Source organism: Syngnathus floridae, chromosome 8 (genome assembly GCF_059516105.1).
Source record: "Syngnathus floridae isolate MCC-2025c chromosome 8, RoL_Sflo_1.0, whole genome shotgun sequence".
NCBI lineage: Eukaryota > Metazoa > Chordata > Actinopteri > Syngnathiformes > Syngnathidae > Syngnathus > Syngnathus floridae.
In genome coordinates this window covers 11,328,762-11,350,550 of record NC_142420.1, presented here as the reverse complement: position 1 = coordinate 11,350,550, position 21,789 = coordinate 11,328,762, and the positions used below count along the sequence as shown (strand labels likewise).

The 21,789-nt window shown below is 45.1% G+C and overlaps 1 protein-coding gene across 4 annotated transcripts in view; it reads left to right on the top strand.

Annotated features, from left to right (window-relative positions):
• Nucleotides 1-21,279, top strand: part of fmnl2a (formin-like 2a) — a 28,159-nt gene extending 6,880 nt beyond the window's left edge. Inside the window, exons 3-29 of one of the 4 annotated variants that reach the window (XM_088382763.1) lie at nt 2,639-2,722; nt 4,773-4,853; nt 7,158-7,234; nt 8,108-8,191; nt 8,787-8,942; nt 10,771-10,879; nt 10,955-11,031; nt 11,445-11,538; nt 12,407-12,481; nt 13,083-13,193; nt 13,328-13,477; nt 13,570-13,671; nt 13,743-14,010; nt 14,086-14,292; nt 14,418-14,438; nt 14,981-15,105; nt 15,175-15,374; nt 15,436-15,670; nt 15,746-15,814; nt 15,907-15,987; nt 16,060-16,189; nt 16,246-16,409; nt 16,474-16,575; nt 16,653-16,748; nt 16,832-16,955; nt 17,693-17,817; nt 19,240-21,279. In XM_088382763.1, the coding sequence (XP_088238889.1) occupies nt 2,639-2,722; nt 4,773-4,853; nt 7,158-7,234; nt 8,108-8,191; nt 8,787-8,942; nt 10,771-10,879; nt 10,955-11,031; nt 11,445-11,538; nt 12,407-12,481; nt 13,083-13,193; nt 13,328-13,477; nt 13,570-13,671; nt 13,743-14,010; nt 14,086-14,292; nt 14,418-14,438; nt 14,981-15,105; nt 15,175-15,374; nt 15,436-15,670; nt 15,746-15,814; nt 15,907-15,987; nt 16,060-16,189; nt 16,246-16,409; nt 16,474-16,575; nt 16,653-16,748; nt 16,832-16,955; nt 17,693-17,784 (3,114 nt within the window). In that variant the 3' untranslated portion in view covers nt 17,785-17,817; nt 19,240-21,279. The remainder of the gene's footprint in view (nt 1-2,638; nt 2,723-4,772; nt 4,854-7,157; nt 7,235-8,107; nt 8,192-8,786; nt 8,943-10,770; nt 10,880-10,954; nt 11,032-11,444; nt 11,539-12,406; nt 12,482-13,082; nt 13,194-13,327; nt 13,478-13,569; nt 13,672-13,742; nt 14,011-14,085; nt 14,293-14,417; nt 14,439-14,980; nt 15,106-15,174; nt 15,375-15,435; nt 15,671-15,745; nt 15,815-15,906; nt 15,988-16,059; nt 16,190-16,245; nt 16,410-16,473; nt 16,576-16,652; nt 16,749-16,831; nt 16,956-17,692; nt 17,818-19,239) is intronic. The other 3 variants (XM_088382765.1, XM_088382761.1, XM_088382764.1) reach the window with 3 other exon arrangements.
• Nucleotides 21,280-21,789: the final 510 nt, after the last annotated feature.

The following is a 21,789-nucleotide window of genomic DNA, read 5'->3' as shown; positions in this document are numbered from 1 at the left end:
CCTATTACACTTAGCTAATGCTAGTTTGAGCAGCCACTGTTTGTTAGAACCATTTGCACTTTTAACCGCAACGAACGCCGAGTCACTTAAAAAAAAAAAAAACGTAAACTACGCAGTCGTATAAGAGTGAAGGATGTCCGTCATGTGGGCCGTGTTTTCGTTTTCTCTCTTTCTTTCAGCCAGCTGTGTTGGGAAGGTTGTGGCCCCGCAGAGCTCCTGGCAGATGGTGGGATTTCAACCGGCTGCCTATTTTCTGCCATTTTACGATTTGGGATTTTTTTAATGAGAGGATTCACGGATGCTAATTGGTTGTGTTTGTATCTGGAGTCTTAAAGCCCGAGGGCAAGATAAAGTATCTGCTTGTTGTTTATGACAGTCAAGCCTTCCTCTGCGATGAAGCTGTTGGCTTGTGACAACTACTGCGACCTGCTCATGATAGACGGAAGGAGCCGCGGATCAAATTAGGGTCCAACAACCTTGGCAGCATTTTTCAGCACTTTCATGTCAGAAGTCTTCTGAATATTGCAAGATCAGCCGCGCCAAAGTAGAGACAGTGAATAAATGAAGACCCACAAGGCTTTGAACTTGCTTGGCTGCCATGGAAATCAGCTTGCGATGTGCACTTAACGCGAGTCAGGCGCTCCTACCTGGGCTTCGTCCAAAACACGGAAAAGGCCACAGTGCGGAAAGTTTACTGTCAAACATTACAGTAACATGCGTTTGATTTTGGCAAGGCTGACGTACATATGCCTGTTGTAAAATGACTCCAGTCAAAGTGTCAAACTTTATTAGCGTTGTCTCCCGTGATAGATTATCTAGCCGTAACCCCAGTGTGCAACCTCAAAGGTCAAAAGCACAAACATAATTCTCTCTGCTTTGGCCAAAACAAAAAAACCCCAAAAAACTGAGAAGTCTCAAAAGTTATTTTCTGTACATTGCAGTTAACAGAAAAGCGACGCGTGTATAAATTGACCAATCTGCATTATATCAGTGTCACGTCTTTCCAAAAAAGGAAGTAAATAACCTTTAGCGAAAATGTGATCATTATGTTGCGCGTCTCCTCAAATTCAGAAACATGGAGTACAGATGTGGGCCGGATGCCAGTGAAGTCTGCCGGAATTCCCCTGTGTCGTCTTGATTTTTTTTTCTTATGACCGCTTTCAGGGAGTGTCTCATGTTTAGGGTCACTGCTTTGAGTTATGCTAGCTTGCGCACAGGCACGGTTATAATTTCAGCCAGCGGCATCTGTCAGATGCATGTGTGTGTTTTTTTCTGTATTATCAGCAGCACTTAGTTGAAGTCAATTCACACACTTTTGTTGGGTCTCGCCCCGGAAGATTACAAGCAGCTGCTGCGGGCAACGAGTTCTTATGGGATCGATTACATCTCGCTATAGGATGTAGCAGAAAAATGGACATCTGTTACTCGATCACTTTTGATGCCGTCTTTTTTTGGACCGCGTGATATTTTTGGTGCTCCATCAGATACGCACGCAACGCAAACGTTTGTTTTCAGTTCACCTAAATGACTCCTGAACCTGCTAACTCAACCGTGACAATCCGTTTGGTTATGATTCCCGGGGTCATGTCGTCACTTTGCAAAAATGTCACCTCTCAAATTCCTCAGCCAGGTCAACATTTACCAACAATTCTGAAAAAAAAACTTTGATATTGCAAAATGACAAATTACAGATATGCAACGCAGGCTGACAAATGCTGACTCAGCGCATTGCTCAAATTGGATTTATCAGTGACTTTTTTTCTACTGTTCTCATGATGGTGACACACATTTCACCACCAAATTTTTACAAACATACTTTTTCAAACTTGAACTTCACGCCAACATGTGACGAGTTTATACGTACGTGGCAGTGAATGAGTTAATATGTTACGGGACATAAAGGCGGGACGAGGTAGATATCGGGCTGCTCCCCCCAACCCGATTCCCAGCATTGAGTCCCGGCAGCAATCTGCAGCCTCACCGTATCTCCTGAATACTAATCACATTTGCTGGTCGTTCCTGCAGGGGAGACTGAAATGAACTGAAACCTTTCTTTGTATCGACGCTCGCTGTTATTTTCAATCTTCTGCTCACTCGTATGAAGCTCTAAGCAGTCACAAGGATTTTTGACAATTCGGTAATTGTGCGTCACATTATGTGTCATTATTCAATTACATGGCCGGTTTGTGTAGGCCAGACAAGAATACACAACGCTGACAAGTCAAACATTAGAAGAACTCCGAAGTCAGTTGGAAAGCAGTCAAAGCTCGCTCAGCACCTGTCTCTGCATTATTCATTCATGAAAATAGACTTGAACGGAGGGTATTCATCATCTATCTTCCCCTTTTCTCCCCTGGAGAGCTCTGATGGAAAATCCATGGAAAGGAAAATGGAGAGTCAACACTGATAGATGAGTCGCACCGGGCAATCAGGGCGGGGCGGAAACCATTTTAAAGAGGAAAAGCCAAACCACTTTGATTTTATTGTCAGGTATTGGACATTAAAGGGGGGGGGGGAGAGTTTGCACTTTTAAAACTGCATGAAGCCTCACAGAATATTTACTGAGATCAAATATTATGCCTGCTCCAAAGATGATGAAGTGATGTGATGACATTTCATCTCTTCTCTCTTTTTTCAGAACTCGATGAATCTCCCGCCAGACAAAGCTCGCCTGTTGCGGCAGTATGACAACGAGAAGAAGTGGGAGCTCATCTGCGATCAGGTGCGTTAAAGGATTTTGTTGCTCGCACTACCACAATATTAGGTACAGTACACCAACACCCAATCAAACGATTTGTCTTAAGTTCCAGCCTACATAACATTGCGTTTTATGACCAAATAGATTATTCACAGTGATAATGTTTGTTGCTGGCATTTCAGAAATATTTATTTCCCGCACCCTTGAATTTTTTGGTAATTCAGCGCTGTCCTGTTTTGCGCCCTGTAAGTAAATCATTTTCCACATCTGTTTGCGTGACTAATGAAGTTTGTGCCTACACGCAAACCTTTGGCAAATCAGGCCCTAAGTCTTTCTCGGTCCTGACACACTGGCCTGGCTTGGCATCAAGTGGCTTAAGTGGCTCAGCAGGGAGCTCGCATCAGTTAGCCGGTTAAATAGCCCGGCCTGTTATTTGCGTCAGTGCTGCGTGTGGAAAATAACACGGGAGCGCACTGCGCTCTCACTTGTGCTCTCGATGCTCCACTCGGCCCGCCGTGACAAGAGTTTTCTGCCTTTGTGAGCAGAAGAGAAAATGGGATAAGAGATGAGGACCACCAGCCACCCTGAGTGTATAGATAGCCACTGACCCTGAAGGGAACTGTGCTACAGATCCTACTGGGCGGCTTACAGCTAGTCAAAGATCCTCCTCTTCTTCTTCTTTTTTTTTTTTTTTTTTTTTGCTACTGTTACAGTCAGAGTTTAACAAGGTTACGTTTTTACGATCCGCAATGCAATTTTCAATTCTGAAGACTTAACCCAATAAGCCAACGTGAAGTGGGACTGTTCCATGAACTTACGGCTAATATAAAAAGTCTACACAAAAGTCTATTTTTTTGATAGAATAAAGTCAGAATTTTTCCCATCATTGATGTAACTTGATTATAAATATTTTGGTGGTTAATTATATGTCACAAAAAAATTACATTTGAACAGTGTGTAGACTCCACTGTAAATACTCCCAGATTTACTTTTGCTACATCCGACTGAGTACTTTCTTGTGTCAAAGCTACAGGGTGTCTCTTTTAGTAACCATAGCAACACTGCCCGGGAGAGCCCAAGGAATAGAGTTGACAGGTTTTGACACTCTGAACAACGAACCCTGAAAATGCAGGCACAGCCCATAAATATTGAAAGATCAAATAGTGCGACGACAAGGTTAAAAACAGCCACACTCTGAAGAGTAATCAATTGAGCCACCTCAGACCAAAATTTACATTGGCATTTATCCATAACCAACTATAAATGTTTAGTATTAAACATTTAATTTACCACACTGATTATGAATTTATTGTTTTTAAATACAAGACAAATGGGAGCTGTGCGCGTTTAATTTTGTTTGTGATGACTGTGATGAAAATACCGATCCTGTACACTCTTCAGTGATTTTCAGGAAACCAAGTAGACCACAAGTGGCTAATAACGGTGATTATCCCGTTGATCTGAGTTAGCGCTAATCTTGTGCTATTTACATTGTCTAGCTAAATTTGGAGTAATGGCTTAACCTTGTCCATCTTATCTACCTAGCGCAGTGCCTTTTGAGCATGACCGTGATTCTGGCCCAGTGTTATGACTTGATAATCTTGTAGGCTCGTTTCGCCATTAGCTGTTAGCTAGTAGTTTTGCTATTGGCTGTTAGCTAGTCTACAACCGCTAGGCGTGACATTCTCGCGCTGCCGCAAAAGAATGGGGAAAACATGATCCATACTGATCCCAAGTGCCAGCAGACAGTTGCGCTCGCTAGCAGTTACAAATGCTCAGGAGACTCGTTTCAAGCGCGGCTATATTCTGGTCTGGACCGGAAAGGAAATATTAGCCTGAGAACCACCATTACGCAAGTGAAGGCTGTGATTTTTTTCCCCAAGAAAAACAGCGTCACTCATTATGTCAAGTTTTGCATTTGCGCACCGAGAATGTTTAAACATTGTGTCCGCTGAAGAATTAGCCGGCCCTTGGTTGGCTTCCACAACTGCTTATTTATTATACATTGCATTGGAGGGCTTTCTGGTAAAAACCTTTCTCGTCTGACTCTTTTCTTGTCTCTTTTTGTTGACAGGAACGATTCCAAGTGAAAAACCCACCACACACGTACATCCAAAAGCTGAGGAGTTATCTTGACCCGGCAGTCACGAGGAAGGTGAGACAGCCTTGCTACATAATAAGTTGTTGTCTCCTACCTCTCTGCTCTATGATGCCCTGTTCCACTGGCACAGCTTTTCCCTCCCCACTCAACTCGTCCTATCTCCTCTAGGATGTTACTCCAGCTGAGCATAGATAGCACACAAAAGCTCCCATGGGAACTTTTCTCCACACAAAACAAATAACGGTGTTTCTCAGGGAACATAGTTGTGTTAAATCCATACAACAGGGCATAAGGATTGCATAGAAAAACTCATTTACTGGATTGTACAGAAGTTATCGTTTTCCTAAATGGGCTCAAAAAATGCTTGGTTCTCATTAGCTTAGTCAGCAAACATTCTTTTGTAGATCCCAAACGGTTATGATGCTTCAAGGTGTTTCGAAAGGCAAGCGTTGAAAAGTAGACACGGGGTCACGGGGGGCGTGGTCTTGTTGACTTTTGCGTGACATACAGTATGTGGCGTCTTGACAAACCAGTTTTGGGGTTTATATTAGCACGTGTTGTTTTGTTTACACAATTGAGCACCGCGTGTTTTTGTCCCTCGGTCAAGAACCCAAAGGACACACGGCTGTTAATTTGGAGACTAAATTGAGCATTGCCGAGGAGAGAGAGACGGTTGAGGAAAGGCGACATGCGAGTGGGGAAAAACAAGGGAAGGAGACAAAAAGAGGCAAGAGAGAAAAAGTTATGGGGCTTCTTTCTACATTCCTGCGCCGTCCCCCTTTTTCTTGAAACTCAAACAATTGCCACTTTGTGTGGCGGCAGCGAGAGAGCTGGAGGTCATTGCCTGAGCTTTCTGTATAGGCAGGCAGGCTCCGGTGCATTCCTGGCCGCAGCTCCCAGCCAATGGGCGCCCAAGGAGCTTGAGCTCCCATCCAACCAGTCCTCAAGAATGTATCAGCCATTGATATGTTTCCAACATCTCCAAATTCTCCCCTTGTACAATTTAGCTGCTCTTCTCCTTCCCTCTGGTCCTCTGCTGGCTCGCAGCTGGTTGTACTTATGTGGAGTGCGCGGCGGTTGCCTGGGGAGGAGGGGGGGGGGGGGGGGGGGGGGGCTGCATCTGGGAGCCTGCACAGTACCCCAAAATATGCTTTCTGCACAAAAGGGCTCCTCCCTAATAAAAAAAAAAACTGTTTCTCATCTGCTCATGTGCTAAACACACCGCCCAAGCCTGAAGACTCAGGGTGGGAACAGCTACAAGAAAACACGTTTAGCCTTAATGTTTTCACCCCCCCCCCCCCTCCCCCCAAACATTGAATTGGTTTGTATTTGTTGAATAGTCACCAGACAGCAAATATTGATTCTAATAACTGAACATAGTTTGTAAAACAAGCTGTTGATTTGCCAAGTTACCGGCTCAGTGGCTTAGTAGTAGAGTGTCCGCCCGGAGACTGGAAGGTTGTGGGTTCAAACCCCAGCCGGGTCATACCAAAGACTATAAAAATGGTACCCATTGCCTCCCTGCTTGGCACTCAGCATTAAGGGTTGGAATTGGGGGGTTAGATCACCAAATGATTCCCGAGCGCGGCACCGCTGCTGCTCACTGCTCCCCTCTCCCCCAGGGGATGGATCAAAATCACATGGGGATGGGTTAAATGCAGAGGACAAATTTCACCACACCCAGATGTGTGTGTGACGATGATCATTGGGACTTGGGGGGGGGACTTTAAGTTGGAAATGCTAAGTTGATGTTTATGACAAAAAATTATATTTCATAATTGTAATGTAACTTCTTAAAGCGTCTCAAATTAGAAAACTTAATTATAATGTGAACTATTTCAAGACATTACAGTAGCACTTTTTCCCCTTTTCCCCTTTCCGAGGCGCTCCTGATTAGCGATGTCCTCGTCTGCCCTCGTCTGCCCTCGTCTGCCTTCTCCACCGCTCATTATTGAACGACAGTTTCTTCTTCTAGTTGTGTAAATGTCTAAGGGCCCTGCTTTTCATTCATCATTCGTGTCGCAGCATTTCTTTTTAGCCAGCCTTTTACGACAGCGTTTGTCCGCCTTGCTCGCTTTTGAACCAATTTGGTTAGTAAATGTCATCAAGATGCCAAACGGCACTTAACAAGATCACATGCGGGATCTTCACAGTTTCCACTGAGTCAGCTCTCCGTTTCGTTTACTGTTCAGCGGTTACTGGCGGCTTAGTGTGTGTGTGTGTGGCGAACCCAATCTCTGTGCCTGCAGCTATCCTCCTTCCAAAATCTAGCTAGCCACAAACATCCCCTGCGCTATGAATTGATTTACCGACCTGGTTGGCTTTATCAAATATTAACTCATCCTTCTTGTTCCTTAGAAATTCCGCCGAAGAGTTCAGGAGTCCACCCAAGTCCTGAGGGAACTGGAAATTTCATTGCGGACCAATCATATAGGGTGAGTCAGCACACGACGGCTGACACCACATTGGAAAAACAAGTTGTCTCATATCATATTCTGACTTGGACGTTACATAACAGCCCAACTGATGTGTATCTGACTTGCTAGCAAGACATGCTAACTGTTGTGACTGCTTGTAAACATTTCAAAGCAGCGTCATACGTACCTCCAAAATGGAAGCTTACACTCCAGACCTCTGAATAAACATTTGGGAATCACGTCTGGCTGTCAATATTTAGTCCAGGAATTGTTTACACAGATTAATTGAATTGTCCAAGACCTTATGCCAGTAAACTAGATTACATCAGTAATCGTCTTAATCTAGACAATAGAGCATTAGCATAATAGGAATGGGGCAGAAGTGGTGGGGGCGCGTGGGGGCAAGATGTCACCCTCTCAGACAGTGAATAATTACAGCGTGTGTTCAGAGGTGAAATGTACCAAGCGTAGAATGGCGGAGTTGCGTGGTGCTCACCAACATGTGGTCAATGGAAGGATTGTGACTTGTCCCTGTGGTAATGATTACCATGTGGCACAACATGACTACACCTCCTGGGGCTTTTTTTTTTCCTCCAGCAACCCTACCAGGCACCACTTGGCTGGTCCCCATCCCCAGTGTCCACACAGTAACGACACAGAGGGCTCATAAGGGCATTTAGGGAGCGTGCTTGGGTGCCATTGTTTTTACCCTGCAAATTTCTCTCATTACAAAACAATTGGGCCTGTCAGAGGAACACCCTCTGAGGTCTGGACTAAATAAACGTTCTCTGTCTTTCAATATGGTGGCGAAGTGTCTTATACTTGACTGCGTCCTATTAAAGGTAATTTAAAGGGAAATCGCTTTTTAATTTTTTTTGCTGCTGTTTGCAGGTGGGTGAGAGAGTTCCTCAACGAAGAAAACAAAGGCCTGGACGTGCTGGTGGAATATCTGTCTTTTGCTCAGTACGCTGTCACGTAAGTCACTTCCAGCGTATTCACTCGTCCAATGTTCAAAAAAAGTGACAAGAAGACAATGCTGCCATTCTGCAGTCGCTGATGCGTCCGCCCCCAACACACACACACACACACACACACACACACACACACACACACACACACACACACACACACACACACACACACACACACACACAGCACACGCTCGCTGCACGCTTGCTCCAAAAGTCACTCGGGCCCTTTAGCTTCTTTTCCAAAGATTGATGGCGAGATTATTAGTCAGTCACAAGGTCCCTTGTTCTAAGAAGCCTGCACTTAAGTGATTAATTGAAGCAGCCCACTCCACCATATGTTATTATACGACGTCCACATTTTGTTTCCCCTGAGCTGGCACCGCAGTAGAATGAAAAGCCCAAATACCACCAGTCGTAACTCACTCTGCCAATTCTTTTTGCCAACAAAGTCGGGAATGCTGTTGATGAAATGCTGATGTGTTAAAAAAATAATAAATTGGTGTCATTGTTACGCTGACACGCTAAGCAATGAGCTGACTTAAGCAGTGTAATAAATATTCAGCTGCCTTAATATCACATTTGTGTCCACGCTGTGACAGGTTCGATGGCGACTCTGTGGAAAACGGCTCAGAGGCCCTGCTGGACAAGTCCAAACCTTGGAGCCGCTCCATTGAAGATCTGCACGGAGGCAGCGTGCTGTCATCGCCCCTCAGCGGGAACGGCATCACCCGGGCTGGGCGCCACTCAACGTTACGGTACCTTCTGTTTTTGTTTTTTTATTCTTCGCCATGTGGTTTCAAAGTGCCTCTAAATGCCTTAAGATACGTTTAACTGGCTTTCACTCATTACTAACATTGATTTTGCTCGTGACAGAATAAATAGTTTTTGGGGGGAGGTTGCACCAAATCATACAATTTAAGTCTGGAAGCTTTGGCGGTAGGTAATGATAAGATCACGCTAATATATTTTCTAATCCGTCCTGTCATTCCATTGATGTTTCGGCACGCACATTGCCCCGTGTGACCTCTAATCCTTCTGTTTGAAGGGGTTAACTTGAACACCTTCTGCACAAAGACTTCCATTGAGCCAGACAAACACATGATCACATGCACCATTTTTAGCCAAATCACACTGTTTGGACATATTTTTATTCCCTTGCTATTTCTTGAAAAGAACCACATAAAAAAAAACAAAAAAAAAAACAGCTAACGGCTCTCTCAATGAGGTTGAATGTCTTCTGTTGTGTCCTCCTTAGTCTTCTCTTGTGTCTGCCCGTCTTCGACAGCAGGCAGGTCAAAACGTCGGCGTAGCCCAAACCTCCCCCGCTGCATCCAAAGACACGCTCAAATACACACAAGCCCCCGGCTTGGCTCATTGTTCTCGAACTGTCCCGCTTGCGTTGTCTGTGTCGGGGATGTGAATTATTTGTACTGCCGTCCTCTCCTCCTGCGCTCTCAAATAGCTTTTTCTACCGCTAATGTTCCTGCCTCCCGTGCCTGTGCGCTTCCCCGAATGCCATCCGGCGCAGTTTCCATGCAAAAGGCCCCTGTAGAAGCTGAGCACTAGACGCAAACAACACTCTTGTTCTGTACGGAATGTAAAAAATGTCCCAAAGAATGCTACAAGTAATTGTTTTTGTTTCACACTGCTACCCCGAAGGTCACCCAGCTCACTCAACTGTCCAAAGTGTTCACAAATAAGACGGTACGTTCTGTCTCGAGTTAGCTCGCTAGTTAGCTAGTTATACGAGCACTGTAGTATGTAGAAGTGTAGAATTTTTTAGTTTGTGACATCAGGTTACCCTCATGTAGCATCCTTTAGAATTCCCTGATCAAATCATTTCTCCTCCTCGCTGTCAAGGATTTTCCTGGTGCTGTCGCTAGAGATTTCACGTTAGATAAAAACACCTCGAGCCAATTTTTTTTCTTGAGTTGTGAGCAAATAGCAAGAGTCCCAATATTTTTGTCTACATGGTTTATACATGCAGAAATGTAGCCACATTTGAGCTTTTCACAATTATCACATTCCACTTGAATTGCTTGTATAAAGTTTGGGTGGTTTCCGACAAGTCCAAGCGAGTTGATGCTTTTCCTCTTACGCAACAATCCTCGATCATGATTGTGATTTTGAGATGAAAATATTGTGTCTCATGTGAGTGGTCACGCCCCCTGCTGACATGAACTGGCGCGTCCTGTCTTTAAGAGCCTGAAGATAGATTTTCCGCGTTTGTTATGGAACCTTGCGACTTCCCAGTCTGAAAATAAATACCGTTGTCCTCGGCGGCCTGTCTTGCAAAGCCGCTTTGCCGTTCAACATTTACGGCAAGCGCCGGACTGGGAGAAAGGACCTGTTTTGTCTGCATGCAAATGACCCTGGCGCCGTTGTGTTTTTGATATTGCCGTGAAAGACATTAAATTAAAGCGTTAAAAGAGAGCATCAAGTGGGCCCCTGGCTAGGCTGTAGATTATACGGCTTCTGTGTTAGTCCTGTTAGGTGGGCCATCACTGAGGGGGGTCCAGTTTTCTGCTCTTTTTTTTTTTTTTTTTTTTCCCCGCCATACCATCAACTTCTCAACACTTTCAGATGCAACACGTTGCCCAGCCGGAGGACACTGAAGAACTCCAGGCTGGTCTGCAAGAAAGACGACGTCCACGTCTGCATCATGTGCCTGCGTGCTATCATGAACTACCAGGTCAGAAGCCATAAGTAAAAAAATAAATAAAAATAAAATTCTGGAGCAGTTGGTAATGTTTTTTTTCTTTTCCAGTATGGCTTCAACATGGTCATGTCCCACTTAAATGCTGTGAATGAAATTGCACTAAGTCTCAACAATAAAAACCCAAGGTAAGCCGCTCCTTAATGTTGACCTGTGGGATTAAATCATTTGCCCTCATTAGAGGATGTGAAACCCGCTCGTATCCACTTTCACATCATTTCTCATCCAGACACACGCAGATTCAAAATATTTCCTGTTAACTAACCCTGCCTCAACCCGCCGTGTCGTTTAGCCCCAAAGGCGAGACGAGGCCCTGCAACGTGTAAACAGATTTACGACAAACTGACTTGCTGATTTTAGTCCCCACACTTTTTTTGCTCCATGAGACTTTTAGTGGAGATTTTTGTTTGCAAAGATCGTTTTGGTTTGGAACTAATCCAAAGATTTTGGGTCATCAGCACAATCAAATTATTTAAATTAGTCTCTGTGAAACAAAAACATTTTTATATAGAAAATGTTAGAATTTTTCTTTTTTCAACAGAACCAAAGCTTTGGTGTTGGAGCTCCTGGCGGCAGTTTGTCTCGTAAGGGGAGGCCACGAAATCATCCTGTCCGCGTTTGACAACTTCAAGGAGGTAGAAGCAGACGGTGACTCAGCTCGTAGCGATGCGCGCAGGAAACACGCTATATTTGTCAACATCTCACAGACCCCGTTTAGCCGCCGTTCACGAGAAGGGACCCCGGCAGTAAAATGGCTTTGGCAGTAAAATGGCTTTGGCACACGCTCAAAAGGCCGACTTAGCAGAGAAGCAGATGTGAGCGACAGCCTTGATGAATAAGCTTTCAGGCTTCTGGCACCAAAAAAAAGGACGGAGCAAGACGACGTTTGTCGCATGCGTCAGGCGAACACGGGTTCAGTGCGGTCGATGCAAAATTGAATCCTGAATGAAAAATTGAGCGTCACTCCCCGGCCAGCATAAGTGGCAGAATAAGCCGGGGCTCATCTCATGAGAGACGCAAGGCGAGAATAATGAGAGCTTTCTCGCAGTCTGCTCAAAGGAACACTTTGAATTTTTCAACTTGTTATTGAAAGGGGCCTCCTAAAAGCATAGCGGTGTTACATTGACTTTGATAGCCCGTCTCGGGATTTTTTTTTTTTTTTTTTTTTTGATGTCTGCTACTTACTGCATGTTCGATTTTTTTAATTTATTTATTTATTTTTATATCAAAGTCCACCACTGACCTCCAGATGAAATGTAGACTTCACTCTTGGCATTTCTTCATCCAAAATTTTCAGAAGTCACTTTACATCTGAAGAAAGTTGTGGCATTATTTTCTAAGCATTCCATTTGTGCTTTCTCTTTTCCACACCAGCTTTCCGAATCATTTGTCTAAAGTCATTCATGGCATGCGTTCCCTCCATCACACGAAGATGGATACGGCGTCCGCTTTTACCACCGTGGCCAGCCGGACATTAGCAATTGAGACTGATTTGTTTTGCAGGTTTGTATGGAGGAGCAGCGGTTTGAGAAGCTAATGGAGTATTTCAAGAACGAAGACAACAACATCGATTTCATGGTATTTCCCCCTCCCCCCACCCACGCACACACGGTTTCAATCAAACTATTGAACGCAATCCCTTGGAGTCCTCAATCAGGAGGTAAACCGCATGCAGCTTGCAGATCCTTTAGTGATTTTTTTTTTTTTTTGCTGTGAGGATTATCGTGTCCTCTACATATATGATCTAGCAAGCCGTCCAATATAAATGATAAGCTACGATAAATAGACTTGTATCGCACACGCTGCTTCTAGGCCTAGTTAGCGGATCAGAATAAAAGAATAGCTCGGGCCCCTTTAAGCGCCTTCATTCATGGCGACTGTTTTCGGAAAGTGCTTGAAAGGATCAGTGAGAGAAAAGCAGCAGATGTGCTTGAATGTGTGAGTCGAGCCGCCGCCACCGCGCTTAAGTAAACAGACCAAGCTGATTAGCACCTTTTTGGCTCATATACGCTCTTGGTAGCGTGCGCGCGTGCGTGCGTGCGTGCGTGCGTGCGTGCGTGCGTGCGTGCGTGCGTGCGTGTGTGTGAGTGTGTGTGTGTGTGTGTGTGTGTGTGTGTGTGTGTGTGCGCGCGTGCGTGATTTGTATCCATTCATATTGACTTTTTTCCTTGCTCCTTAGGTGGCCTGCATGCAGTTCATCAACATTGTGGTGCACTCGGTAGAAGACATGAACTTCCGAGTTCATCTGCAGTACGACTTCACCAAGCTGTCTTTGGATGAATTCTTAGAGGTGAGTTGAAACCAACAATGCAGCTGTGAATGCATTTTATTTTTTTGAGGCACAACGTTGCCCTGGCTGCACCTTGGAGACCTCGCGGACTCTGCTAATAACGTCTTCTCTGGCAAACCTCGTCCATCTTGTAGAAAGTCAAGCACACAGAGAGCGATAAGCTGCAGGTTCAAATCCAGGCCTACTTGGACAACGTGTTTGACGTGGGCGCTCTCCTGGAGGATGCAGAGACCAAAAACGCCGCCCTGGAGCGCGTGGAGGAACTGGAAGAGAACATGTCACATGTGAGGGACCTCGTGCGCTCATCATGTTCCTGCCAATCGATAGAAAAACGCCTGACGTCTTTGTGCAAATGTGCAAATTTTTCTTCCTCCAGTTGACAGAGAAGCTGCTGGATGCAGAGAATGAAGCCATGGCCAAGATTGTGGAGCTGGAGAAGCAGCTCATGCAGACAAACAAGGATCTGGAGGGCATGAAGGTCTGACGATGGACTTAGAAAATTGGCTGGAGTCAATTCTAGATCCAGAATCTTCTACTGCATTCCTACAGGAAGCCTACAAAGACAGCAGCGGGAAGCTGCATTCGCTGCGGCAGATCTTGAAGGAGAAAGACGAGGCCATCCAGCGGCAGAGTCACCTGGAGAAGAAGATCCACGAGCTGGAGAAGCAGGGCACCATCCGGATCCACAAACGAGGGAACGGCGACATCTGTATCGTTCCGGCCGCCGGTGCAGAAGGCAGCACTGCGGGCGGAAACGGCGTCGGCAGTCCGACCCATGTGGGAGGCGAGGTGGCTCCTCCGCCAGAGAACGGCTCAGGTAGACAAACATCGTGAGATAACGAGCTTGATCTCGCCTCTGTATATTTAGCCGCTTCTCATTTTCTTGTTCCAGTTCCCAACGGCCCGACGTTGAGCCCTCCTGCGCCGGCTCCTCCGCCGCCGCCACCCCCTCCTCCGCCACCACCTCCGCCCGCTCCCCCACTTCCACTTTGTGCCTCATCAGGCCTGTCACCTCCCCCGCCGCCCCCACCACCTCCTGCCGCTCCTCCGCTGCCCGGCTGCGGGACCCCAACTGTTATCATCAACTCGGGTTTGGCCGGTAAGCCTCCTCAAGTGAATGGAGATACATCAAATGTCTCAGAAATTTATTTTAATTTTTTTTCTCTGGTTTCTTCTCAACTTCTTCTCAATGTTATCTTTGCATTTTCTTTTTCTGCCAACCAGAAGGACCCATCAAACTTTTCTGTAGGTTTCTTTCTCTGCTTATTTTTTCAAAGCCCTTGTTTCTCCTTCTTCCCCACATGCTTTGAAATTGGTAATTTCTTGGACTTTCCAGAAATTTCTGTTGGCTAAGAGCCCACGTGTATCAACATTTGTGGAAATTTGAGCAAATTGAGGCGCAATTTCTCAGTCTTATCACCCCCAATATGATTTCATGTCAAAACTAAGAAAATACCAAGTTTCAAATGATCTGCATGTTGGTGGAGTTGTGTTACTATGTCGGTAGCATGCTCCCTCCCACACACTCACCTGATATGTAAAGCAGATGATAGAAAGCTTTCTCCTCATCTATCTGCTCATCAATGCCACTTAAATTAAAGGTCAGCATTGACTCAGAGTCAATAAACAGGCAGAATGATTTTGGTGTATGGAGTGCAGAAAAATCCAAGCGTTGGCCACTGAGCATGTTCACTCCCCGATTCATCGAGCCTGTCCCCAACTGGCCTGCACGCGCGTGTGAGCAGACTCATTTGTGATTCTCACTTGACTCCTTGTGTCCCGTCCAGCGGTTAAGATCAAGAAGCCCATCAAAACCAAGTTCCGCATGCCCGTCTTCAACTGGGTGGCCCTGAAACCCAACCAGATCAACGGGACCGTCTTCAACGAGATCGACGACGAGAGGATACTCGAGGTGAGCGTGAACCCGGGACCTCCCCTCCCTCCCTCCCTCCTCTTCTGAATGTGTCGGTGGGACTCCCAGGACCTGAACGTGGATGAGTTTGAGGAGATGTTCAAGACCAAAGCCCAAGGCCAGGCGGTGGAGTTGACCATGAGCAAGCAGGTGATCCAGAAGGGACCCAACAAGGTGACGCTGTTGGACTCCAACAGAGCAAAGAACTTGGCCATCACGCTGAGGAAAGTGGGCAAGGCACCTGAGGAAATATGCAAGGCCATTCAGATGTGAGTCTAAAGTTGATTCTTCTTAAGCTCTGGTGGCCAACTCCCATCTTGTGCTTCTCAGGTTTGACCTGCGCACTCTGCCTGTGGACTTTGTGGAGTGCCTGATGCGCTTCCAGCCCACGGAGAACGAGGTCAAGTCATTGCGTCAGTTCGAGAAAGAGCGCAAGCCGCTGGAGAGCCTGACGGATGAGGACCGCTTCATGATGCAGTTCAGCAAGATCGAGCGGCTCATGCAGAAGATGACCATCATGGCCTTCATCGGCAACTTTGTCGAGAGCATCCAGATGCTCACGCCGGTTGGTAGTGTTTTTTTTAGTTTATTTTACTGTTTTCCCCCCATGGCCTAAATTTCACCTTCTGCTTCTTCACAGCAACTTCATGCAGTCATTGCAGCATCGGTGTCCATCAAGTCATCGCAGAAGCTAAAGAAAATTCTAGAGGCACGTGAGCTGTGGCTGATATCATCTTGCCTTGTTCTCCACTGTGCCCGGACTGCATTTGACAATTGGTGCCACTTGATTCTCCCCTGCAGATTATTTTAGCGCTGGGAAACTACATGAACAGCAGCAAAAGAGGAGCAGTGTACGGGTTCAAGCTGCAAAGTTTGGACCTGGTCAGTTTCAGCCCGGCTTCATTCTGATGACTCGGGCCACATCTATTATAACTGTTTCCTTTGGCTTTGCAGCTGCTCGACACCAAATCGACGGACCGCAAGATCACGCTGTTGCACTACATCGCTAACGTGGTGAAGGATAAATACACGCAGGTTTCCTGCTTCTACAACGAGCTGCACTATGTGGAGAAAGCAGCAGCAGGTGGGTGAGCGATCCAGCTTGTGGGGAATCCCACCGACATCTCCTGCGCTCTGCAGTGTCGCTGGACAACGTCCTGCTGGATGTGAAGGAGCTACAGAGGGGCATGGAGCTGACCAAGAGGGAGTACAGCATGCACGGCCACAACACCATGCTCAAGGACTTCATCGCGCACAACGAGAGTAAGCTGAGGAAGCTGCAGGACGACGCCAAGATCGCACAGGTGAGACGAGCGCACGCGCGCGGTAAATTCGAGCTGTCGGCGACGCCCTCGTGTTTGTTTCCAGGACGCCTTTGACGAAGCCGTCAAGTTCTACGGCGAGAGTTCCAAAACCACGCCTCCCTCCGTCTTCTTCCCCGTCTTTGTTCGCTTTGTCAAGGCCTACAGGGTGAGCATCTTCCATCCATTTTATGAACACGCCGGAGTTCTCGTGATTTACTTGTACCCTCATGGGAATCTCCTCAGCAAGCCGAAGAGGACAATGAACAAAGGAAGAGGCAACAGCAGCTTCTGATGGAAAAACTTTTGGAACAAGAGGCCCTGAGGCAGGAAGAGCAGAAGGTAAGTCCTGCTGATGAGTTGTGGACCAGCCACCTGCTGCTTCTGCTTAAATGCTCTGATGAGTACGTGTGTGTTGTCCTCAGTCTCCATCCCATAAGAACAAAAGGCAACAGCAGGAGCTGATCCAGGAACTGCGGAAGAAGCAAGTCAAAGACAGCCGCCATGTCTACGAAGGCAAAGACGGCGCCATCGAGGACATCATCACGGGTAATTGCAGCCGACCGGGCCTTGCTCGCTCGTCGTTGTCGCGCATACGTATGCTTTTGCTCACAACCTGCATGAAGGGCCTCTATGGTAAAAAGCTTCCAAAGCAGCTATCAGATGTTTCATCGTGAACGGAGCTAAACTAATCCAGTAACACGCTGAAGTGTCGTCGATGTTGTCGCTGAGCTACTTTGCCATTGCTTCGTGACACGTGGCCGACGCTGTGACTAACTCTGAGCAAATGAATCATTATCGAGGAAAAAATACTGAGTTCCTGCGGTGAGTTTGTGTACCTAATATTGTGGCCGCTGACTAGGCATGCACTGGTAAAACTTGTTGTAATGTTGATGTGAGGATAATGATGACGCTGTAGCAATTTAGCAGCAGCATTAACTGGCCGCCTAATGCTGAACGCTGGCTCCAGTTTGGGGATGATTTCATCCTTTGCTGATGTTTGCTCATGTACAAAGAATTGTGTGATATTAAGCGACGACTACATGTGTATTGTTTTGCCACCATTTTGTGGCATCTTTTTTTAAACCTGACATTGCATCTGTCACCATAAAAAAAAAAATAGCGCCGGTTCTCGTTTACAAACTCAGCAATGGATGAAATGATTTCCCCCCGTGTCAATGCTTTGTGCTAACTATGTCAAGCTGCTGTAGAAATCTGCTTCTCTTCTATTGTGTCTTTGTCTTGCCTTGTCCTGTTTGTCTGTTTTGTGGTCGTCGTGGACGCAGTGCTGAAGACGGTGCCCTTTACCGCCCGCACCGCCAAGCGCGGCTCTCGGTTCTTCTGCGAGCCCGCCCTCAATGAGGAGTACCATTACTAAGCTTGTAGAACTCTCTGGCATAAAAACGACAAGGTTGCCGGAACGCTCCCCTTCTCCTCCCCTTTGCTCCTCCCACAACCTTGCACGCCGACTAACTTTCACATGGTGATGCCTGTGTGCGTGTCTTTTGGGGTGTGTGGCTACTGTGTCCTGATCACAAGGTGTTGGTGAAGGTCCACCCCAGCATGACGTCATGAATCCCCTTCTAAATTTCACCATTTCATCATTCCCCAACAGTTGATTTGAATCCATCTAAATTACAGCTAGCTCAATGCTGCCGTCTTGTGGCCACAGATGGAAATGCACCACATAGTCACCACACATTCGGATTTTGCTCTATTTTTAGTGAATTATCATAATTATAACTGTATTCAACCAATACAGTATGATCTTCTATTTAGGTGAAAATCACCAAAAATAGATTTTCAACATTTCACAATATTTTTTTCTAATTATGATAATTGTCACAAATAAATTATTTGGGAAAAAAAATCTGTCCACATTTTGCCCATCGCATGCGAGAATTTTATTTTTCCTACATTGTGTGTTCATGAGCTACTTACCTAGAAATGATGCATGCAATTGTTTTCCAGTGATATTTTCTTTTGCCTAATGCATGAACTTTACCTAACAATGTTTTTTTAATGGTGTGTATTTTGCTGGCAGCCTCTCTGCAAAGACATTGAAAAAAAAAATGAAGCAAAACAAAAGCGTGCGGAGCTTCTCCACCATCTGTAAATGACCAGTTAGCATCCTCCTGCTTTATTTTTTGCACGGTTTAGCTTTTGCCGCTGCGCCGAGGTGCATTTTGGTAACCTCCCGTTTTGTTTTCTCTTTGTCCAGCCCTAAAGAGGAGTAACATTACTAAATTTCCCAATGTCTACTCGAGGCTCAGGAAGTCGTCGGGTAGCTCCAAGCTAGTGGTGGATGTGTCCCAAACCTGGCAAGCAATCTTTGTTTACCTCCAAGCTTTTAACGCGCACTGCTTGCTTGCCGCCCACCAAAGAAACGCTTGTGCTTCTTTATATGCGACTTTGTCCTCAAAGTTCTGTACATACTTGTTCATTGTAACCTGGAAAGCACGTATTTTTAGTGAGGACGCCCTCTAGGTACTCTTACAGATGCGATAATATAGGAGGATGCATCTTAAAAAGTCAATTTTGCTGCGCCGTAGTCTCACGCGTAACAAGTAGACAAATGCTGCCGGCTGCCTAGTGCTGCTTTGACGGACAGACAGACAGACGGACAGACAGAAAGAAATGAGAGCTCAAATTAAGAGGCAGATGGACTGACAGACGGATCTAACAGTAGATGGAAAGATTCGACTGACAGACAGGTACTTAGACGGGCAGATAGGCTGCCAGCACTGCCATCTCACTAAAACTGGGATTCAAGCGCCCCCTGCTGGCCGACTGACAGTCTCTTCTTCTGTATTCCTTGGCGTCCTCTTCGCAGATCTTCGCAATCAGCCTTACAGGCGAGCGGACGCCGTGCGCCGCAGCGTCCGGAAGCGCTTCGACGACCAGAATCTGCGACCACTCAACAACGGTGAGGTGGTTGTGTGATCGACGGACGGACAGATGGATGGACAAGGGGGGGAACAGCAGCAAGTGTTAGGGTTAAGGTCAACAAGAACAAGGGATGGACATGAAAGCCTAATTCAACGCATCAGAAAGATTTCAAAAAAGTGCTCCAATGGCTTCATGAGCCGTTTGAGCATTTATTTGCTCGCCAAATGATGATGATGATGAATGTTTATGATGATAGCCATTGTAAGGACAGCAGAGGGACAGACGCAATGTTGCAAGCAGGTTGGATTGGGAAAGTGAACAAATGGCAATCGGTTCGAGACTGTTTATGTGTGTATATACACATAGATATGTCTTCAGGATGTATATATAATGAATATGTATGAAGGACCTGGACTGCTCATAGAAACAAAAAGTGCCTAAACTTTAATTCAGGTGTGTTTTGCATTGAAGCAATTCCAATCGAAGGGCGTGGACAGGGAAGTGCAGCACGAGAGCGAACTAGCTTCGGTTTTGTCGGTTCGGTACAGAAATTCAGTGGCCAAATATTTCTGATGGAACACCTGAAGAATGGTCAACACTTGGGCGGGAATTTTCGAGTGCAACATTTAGCAGAGAAAATGCCCATTTTTCAATGGAATACTGCCCAAAATCTTGACACTCAAAAAAGAAAATATTTTTGTCCATTTTAAACTACACAAATTAATTTCAAAAATGTGTTTTTTAGGTGTCTGAAATATTTAAGATCAAATATTTAATAAGAATTTTTTCAACATTTTTGAAATGAGCAGAAATTAGACATTTTTAAGAAGAATACTGATTCAAATCAATGTGTACTTCCACTCCTAGGGGGCAGTCCACTGTCTGAAACTCATGCCATTATTTAGGTTGGGTGCCAGTCCATCTGAATGTTTTAAGCGTGCAATAGTAGACGTTTGATGGCTGTTTGGACGTGGATGACAAAATGGCTTTAGCGCTCTCTAGTTCCCAATGGCTAACTCGTTCTCCAATCTAGGCCATTATATTAATTTTATTTTTTCCAAGCAATCAAAGTGAAATGAATGAATATATATATATAAAAAAAAAGCTTTGGAAAATAATATCCACAACATGACAATTTAGTCGCATTTTGTACAAAAAAAGTGAAGCATTGCCAAAAATAAATTACAATTTAAAATTGTATTCTCCTGTAAATTTATTACCTCAAATTACTTTCTAATACAATTGTTGCTTCCCTGCGCTCACTGACTGGTTTTATAATATGATTTGAAAATTGACATTTTTCTCAAATAAAATCTCGTGAAATCATGAGTGCTTTACTTTTTTAGTACAATGTTCCACTAAATGCTTGTTGCATGATATTCAGTCATATCAAGCTTGATCGTTCCTGCCAAGTTTAGAGCTTGATGTCAACTGGATATGATTTTCATTTTGTAAACATGTACGCATCATTCCTAAGACTGCATCTATCAAATGTTCATTCTATGACCACTGAAGTTACTGTCATCTCATACCTGGAAAGTAAAGGCAAGAAAATGTTTCCTAACTGTACAGTTTTTGTTACAACCGGTTTTGTTTTGTACTGAAGTCACACGACTAGATGATTATTAATATTGTATATAATGTTGAAACCTTTGCCTTGTGCTCTACAACTTGAATGTTATTTTGTAACTTATAGTTTGATTTTGTGTGTATATTTAAAGCCAAATGCAGCCAGGAACGACCGAGTATGCTAATGACTCGATTTCTGAGGGCAACTTTATGGTGGAGATAACCTTCTTAACCCCCCACCCACCCCCAAAATCACTCCCAATGAACTGGAAAGACTGCCATGGTTACAATTACCAGAAAAGTATTTTAGATAGTTTTGCGCTCACTGCAAATTAACTTTTTCTGTGGTTTGTTTTGAAAACTAGGAGATGTTACATTTCCAATAAAAATGATCAAATAAACAATTTACATTGTACTATGAATCCTTGTTTTTTTCTTACATAAAATAGCCACAAAAATTCTTGACACGTACAAAAAATGCATAGTTATTAGGTACACCTGAAAATGGCGGTGTACCTAATGGAGTGTCCGTGTGACGTCACAGATCAACCAGACAAAGTGGGGGTGAGGGTGAGTATAGCACTTTTTACTTTCACTTAAGCTTACGCCTGATTTTTCCATGATGAAGTGGCCTGTTATTAGGCATACCTGAAAATGGCGGTGTACCTAATGGAGTGTCCGAGTGATGTCACAGATCAAACAGCCAATCAAAGTGGGGGTGAGGACGGGTGTGGCACTTTTCACTTAAACCAGGGGTGTCGACCTCCAGCCTTCAAGAGGCCACGTTCCAATATGTTTTCCAAGTTACCCTCGTTAAACACACCTGCGTGAAAAGATTTTGTTCATTTTCATGTTTTGCAGGAGCTAAAACTTTTCACGCAGGTGCACTTAACGAGGGAATCTTGGAAAACATGTTGGAATGCGG